Genomic DNA, 7,087 nt, shown 5'->3' on the forward strand with positions numbered 1-7,087 from the left:
TTGTGTAAGAAAAGCGTCGAAAGCGTCAATAAAAAATATGTAAAATATAAAAAACATCTATATCCTATATGAGATACAAAAATAGCCACTATAGTACAGGTTGATGTAATATTATATAATTGAGTTAAAAATATTACACCTATTTTTTTTTCGTAAAAATTAAAGTCAGTATGTAGTAAAATTACGTGTAAAATTTGGCTTGTAATAGGTATATCAATTTTAATATACCTACTATAGTATAATAATAACTTTTAATACTGTACTCGCTGTGTTATGGTAACACGACCTGTTATCTTTTATTATTAAAATGTTTACTATTAAATGTTATTTTTTATTAATTACTCAAGTTATTAGGTTAAGTTATAGATACTTGTACCCGTTTAATATTGTGTAATTTCATTTTTAATACAATTAACAGTTGTTATGTGCTTGCATGTTTTTGTTTATCTTGCATCTTGGTTTTAATTATGGTAATGAATCTACAACTTACTAAAAAAACTATTCAATGTGCATTGCCATTTTTATTTTTATCTGTATCCAGCGTAGATATACATTTAATTAGTTTGCTAGCCATGGACGGCAAAAATGATACCTCCAAGTTGTTCGTAAAAGTTCTCGACAACGTTCCACTCATGCAAAAGATCGTTGATCGTAACATTGCAGGTAACTATAAAATGTTATATGCTACGGGCGCAACAGTATAGGATTTTTTATACAAGTATATCAACATATATTGTAAAATAACAGTATACCGATGCAAAACACAAAACTGTTACATTTTTTTGAACAAACTATTTTGTACTAAGAAAACTTGTACCAAAATACTTTGTTTTTACACTCATAGGATGCAGCTATAATAATTTATTACAAAATGAAAACGAACAAATTCATTAAGTTTACATTTTTATTCATTTTATTTACAGGACATTATCATACGACTAATAGGTTTAATACAAGTTGTACTGAGAAAATGCAGTGTGGGGATACAGCAATGTTCTGCAATGCATGGACACTACTATGCGACTGTACTAGGTAATTTTAAATTATTATAAAAATATCATGTTTGAAAAGTATACACGGATGTAACTGTAAAATATAAAAAATCTAATGAGAAAGTATAAATTATAATTTTTAAAGGACATTATTAATTTAGGCATGATGTCGATGATGATAATATATACAATTATAATATTAATTAATTTTATATTTTGATTCAAAAAATTTCTCATCAGTTATCAATTTGTCATGTACTATTTTTATTTTACCCATGGGCGCAACTAGGGGGGAGCTTAGGAGTGCTTAGCACACCCAATATCAAAATTAGCACTCCCAAATTTTTTATACTGGTTTTTTACAATATTTGTAAAATTTCTGATTTGCTAATTAATAAATTACGAGTATTGACCAGTAAAATTAAAAATTAATATGAAAGTGAATTGACCTATTATAAAATTCAAAGGTAAGATGTTAGTATTATTTTTAAGTAAGTTATGATCTTTTTGAAACTGTACATTTTAAAATTATCATAAATTCATAACTGTTAGATCCTTGCAGTTAACGATTACTTATGAAAGATCTTTTTCTGTTGTGCGACGAGTAAAGAATTAGCTTCGAACAAGCATGCAACAAAATCGTTTTAAAAATCTAGCTTCAATATATTATATTGAAAGAGAAATTACCAATAACATAAATACTGAAAAAATTTTAAACAAGTTTGCATTAACTAATAATAGAAAAATTAATTTATTTTAACAATATATGAGTATTATTATATTATTTACTATATTGTCTATATTATATTAACATTTTTATTTGTGTATAATAATTTTGCTTATTATAAATAATGGGGAGGGACTCTTATGTTGTACTATAAGTTTTAGCACACCCATACATTTTACCCTAGTTGCGCCCATGATTTTACCTACTTAAAATTAAAGATTTTAAATGAAATAAAAGGTTCATTTTTTTCTTATATTTATACAAAATGGGATTTTTACGTTAGTTTGTTTTACACCCTCGATATTTTTTTATCGATAACAATAAATTTGTATTCAAATTATTTAATGTAAATAGATTTTACTCCTGGAATGATAAAATTAAACTATGTGAATTGAACCTGAAAGAAATAACTGATTGGTTGAATAGGACCTCAAATAACAAGCAAACAAATGATATCATTTATTTAAGTAAGTAAGCATTATATATTTTGTTTTTAATTTTTATAAGTTCGTTACATACATTATACTACAACTGTATATACACCTACACCATACATTATATTAATAACAGTGAAATAAAATGTGGACATATGAGTATTGCTAGGATATGGGAAATTGGAAATTGGAAAGTTTTTTTTTATTTTATTCACCAGGATGTTCGATGTTTAATACTCTTTTATTCATTAATAATATACAATATGCATTTATTAAATTTTAACTTATATAATTATTAAATACCTTTATAATTTAAAGGCCATCATATTATCAAAAGTAGGTAGGCATTTAAAATTGTAATTTCATTATTAAAGAGTATATGGTGACGATAAAAATGTCTTTTTTATTTAAATGATAATAAGTAGAACCACCCTTTTATTTACAGAAAATTAATGCATATTATTTTTTGAAAATTTTAATAAATATAAATCAAAATCCAAACTAGTTGTTTAATTGTTTTCTGAGTTTTTAAATTTTATAAGTAGCCATGTAGGAATTTTTCACTAAATATAAATGTGTAATATTCAAAAATAATTGGCTTATAAAATATAGTTTGTAGGTTGTTAGTGGTTGCTACCTATTACTTTTGGTAAAATCATTAGATATTATGGTCTATTGTTCAGTTTTCCAATTTAATAACTTTGAAATTATACTTAAATTAAGCTTACACATTGAATTGACACTACTGCATATTATTTACTTAGTAACTAATACTTACAATAAAGTGACTTGAATTGAGTCATAATATAGTGATTTGTATTATTACATTTTTCTTACGACAGTATAAGATAGTATTTCATGTTCTAAAATGTGTAAACTTAATTACTTAACTTGCAATTTGGATAAAAAGTTCTCAATACTTTATAGTACTGAATGATGAATATATTCGTCAGTATATTCATTCAAATCTTAATTTATATGAATCAATATTTTCAAACAAATCATAGTACCTCTATGTTAAAATACACTGTACAAAAAGAGGGTTCTCATTTAAAAAAAATAAGTTTGTGACATTTTTTAAACCATACAAAATGTTAAGAATTTTTAAATATAGTTTTTAAGTAAATCTTACAAGTTAATGTTAAAAATTGCAAAAATCAGATCTTGAATAAATGGATTATCGGAGGATAAAAAGAGAGGTAGGCGCATGTTTGGTGAATCACTAGTCTCCACGTATGTATAATGGTTAATACGAGGTTAGGTATATAGGTATATATTATCTTTTTAATTTTTTCTTTTATTTTTGATGGTAACAAATATTTTTAATCTTAAAATATTTTGAAGGGTTCTGTCATTGGATGGTCGCCCTTATCATAGTTGCCATTTTGTCATTATATTATATTGTTTTATTGTACATTTTACCACATTTACTTATTGTATTTTTGTTAATACAGATTGTAAATTTTCTAATAAAATAAAAAGTCTTGAAATATAACGCAGAAGATTTTTACTAAACTTACAATGCGTAAATATTTAATATTAAATGAATACATTTTTTTATCTACTTAAACATTTACAGTTTAGATGAGTATTATTAGGAGTGGTACATCACTAATTATACTTGTTAGATATTCTTAATTATTACTCCTTAACTCCTTCTTGACAAACCTTTACCTATACCTATGCTTGATTTAATCAAAATCACTCGTTCAATAGATTATACACATCTTTATTATATAATACAATTTTATAAAACCATTCTTCTTCAGAATAGTAAACAATGAATATTAATGACGTACTCTGTCTCAAATAAGAGTAACCTCTGCGGATTAGTTCCTACCATCACTAATGTCAAATGGACCCATCCTAGACTAGACGTGTTTTGGTCGGGACACGACGATTGTCACCATTCAAATGCGTTTTGTCGAACGATTTATTTCTTTCGTGGACCTAAGTATAGGACGTATAATAAGGACTTATAACTAATACCTAACACGACTAGATAACCGAATTTTATAATATATATTTAATGGATCCATTAAAAAGTTTCTTTGTGTATTGTCTGATACAGAAAGTTACACCCGCGCGTGTGCACGCCTATATTACATATGATTATATTAATAATATATTATTTATAATTTACCAGGTATAATGTTATGGCCAAAGTGATTGAGTTACGCAATGGTAAATGAGTTAGAGTAAAAATATAATAACTGTTTCTTTTATTAAATACACTAGCTGACATGTCTTGAAAAATTAACGTATATCCGTGTGGGTATGTTCCTTGCTAAATAGTAAATAAATTGCCATTAAAAGCAAATAAAGTAAGCTAGCTATAACTTGTTTTAATAATATATTAATATGTCAATGTATGATCCTACTCTACATTGGTTTATGTATAGCCGTATAGATAATACTATAATATTTGTAGTCTAAAAAATTATAAGATTTAAATTTAATCAATATTGTGAATTAATAATTTAAAATAAATACATACCTATACATTTAAAATTATTATCATATATTTTATATTAACAGACAATATGTATTAAAAATTTACGGCATGAAATAAATGTTGATTAAGTCCTAATATTACCCTAATTTGTATTGCTGATATCGGTGGCGTAGCTAGGAGTAGAGGTAGCTACAGTTTGGGTGTTAACCCCCCCCCCCCCATTGGTTGTATTTATATCAAAAATATAATATTTATAATACAGAAATACAATCATTTGGTCGTTGTAAAATGTATTCTGTTATTCTGTATTACTACCACAGTTAAAGATAAACTTTATCTTAAATAGTGTACACAGTGTCGTATTATTGCACTTGTGCAGATAATATTTACACTACACCATCATATTATGTAATTTACGTTATTCTTAACAATACTATTGTTATTTATATTTTAAATATATTTGTAAAAAAAGGAAAAAAATCATTTTAAATAAATATTTAGAAGTTAAACGTATATTATAATTTATTTAAACAATTTATGAGTACGTTTCAGGGAGCGTGAAATCCTTCACAAGTTATATTTTATTACAGAAAAAAAAAATAAATCCTAAAAAAATCCTGGCTACGCCACTGGCTGATATCATTATACAAATTCGATGTGCATGGTACACACATTATAGTCAACGTTGACATCGATGTCGGTCTACTAGCTAGTCGCAGATATCAATCTGGAAACGGGAAACGGTTTACTTCTCTTTTAGCCTTTAGGTCAGAGTATAGAACACCTAGAAAACAGTCAACGATACACGCAGTTTATTAGAGTTTTTTTATTGTCTATACTGGTGTCGAATTGTCGAGTTTTGGTAAATCTTTCTTTTTATTGGAGTAAAAATTCTTTAACATTTACAAATACTTCGTAATTACTCATTAGGTACCAGTGTAAAGATGATGAATACAATGAAATATTTTCAGAAATGCGTAATAAAAACAATATTGAAATTTTTGAGTTTAGTAAAACAGCTGTATTAAATATTATTAACCAAAAAATCTTAAACTCATTGAAGGTTTAATCAATTTATAGCGGGATCTCACTGAAGATAACGAAAAACTAGTTTCAAATATTATTCGACACGCCATATGTAACAAACAAAATAACATAGCAATGGCATACACAGAAAAATTAACTATAAAAAAAACATAGGTAGATAAACTAAAATAAACCATCATTGAATACTTTGCTAAATGATTGTTAAACAATTTTCAAATGGTCATTATTAATTAAATACAATAAATAATACATTTTAATGAAGTTATTGAAGGAAGATTAATAATTAAGCTTAAATAATTGTGATAATAAGCTATAGCTATAGGTATATTTGCTCACACTTATGATAATAATATTGTATAAAAATCTAAGCAAAAAAATGTCTATATTAAACTCCTTAAGAAATATTCACTTCCAATTTTAATGAAGTAGTAGTTTAAAAGAATATATAATAAAAACTGGGAATATAATTTCTGCTTTAAAGTAGATTATAAGTGTATATCGTAATCGATTGGTGGGTCACTGTAATGGATGTGTTAAATTTGAATTCAACAAATAATTATTGTATAATATGAATAATATGATAAACGATTCTGAGTGAAAGATACCAGTAAGTCAGGCACATAGGATAGTTCATGTTACATTTAATTACTATGTTAGTTAATCAAAAAACACAAATAGTATATTAATATTATAGCACATTTTAAATAATTGTTATGTTTTTTTTTAGATGTAAAAGATTTTGGAGATCATCTACCAAAATATTCTCTACCTTGGTCTATATTAAGCATTATGATTATAAGTTGCTTATGCTTCTTTTCTTGTATAATTTACATCTGTATTGGTCAAAACAAAGTTGATGAAGACAAAACTGTGTCCGCTGCATTATGTAAGCAACACGGTCAACACGTACAAGCACATAGATTACTAACACCAATTGTAGAGAACATATGATTATAAAGTTGTAACTGATCGTAATAATAATTAAAAACATATTTGACATGAATATAATAATTAAATTTGTAGACATTCTACCAACATTAAATATTTAATTTAAAAAAAATATAGTTTACAAAATGTTACTTATTATATAGTCATTTTTAAGATATAAGTATCTTACAACTCCAATGTTTAAAAAATATTAATTTATTTCCATGCAATTAAAATTAATTATTATTATAAATGATATTTTATTAGTCTTTTTGTACTTAATTATCTTAATCTTACTTGTCATTAATTTCTATGAATCTCCATTCTAAAAAAGTTGATTAAATAAGTTGGTAAAATAGTTGATTGCTGCTGTTCACCACCACTACCGTCTTCGGGTTTTGACTTTGGCCTTGACTTCTATCGTTCTGATTTTTTTTCGCGGAGCTTTAATGAATTTATTAATTACAGGTTCTTTGCTCTGTATCTGAGTACATTCAGCCATAAA

The 7,087-nt window shown here is 25.6% G+C and overlaps 1 protein-coding gene across 1 annotated transcript; it reads left to right on the plus strand.

The window, feature by feature from the left end:
* Positions 1-451: 451 nt before the first annotated feature.
* LOC113549288 lies at positions 452-6,672 on the plus strand. Its single transcript, XM_026950516.1, has 4 exons — positions 452-663; positions 924-1,032; positions 2,074-2,186; positions 6,383-6,672. Exons 1-4 carry the CDS (start codon positions 468-470, stop codon positions 6,604-6,606), a joined length of 642 nt encoding a protein of 213 aa, XP_026806317.1. The 5' UTR covers positions 452-467; the 3' UTR covers positions 6,607-6,672.
* Positions 6,673-7,087: the final 415 nt, after the last annotated feature.

This window comes from Rhopalosiphum maidis, chromosome 1 (genome assembly GCF_003676215.2).
Source record: "Rhopalosiphum maidis isolate BTI-1 chromosome 1, ASM367621v3, whole genome shotgun sequence".
Taxonomy (NCBI): Eukaryota; Metazoa; Arthropoda; class Insecta; order Hemiptera; family Aphididae; genus Rhopalosiphum; species Rhopalosiphum maidis.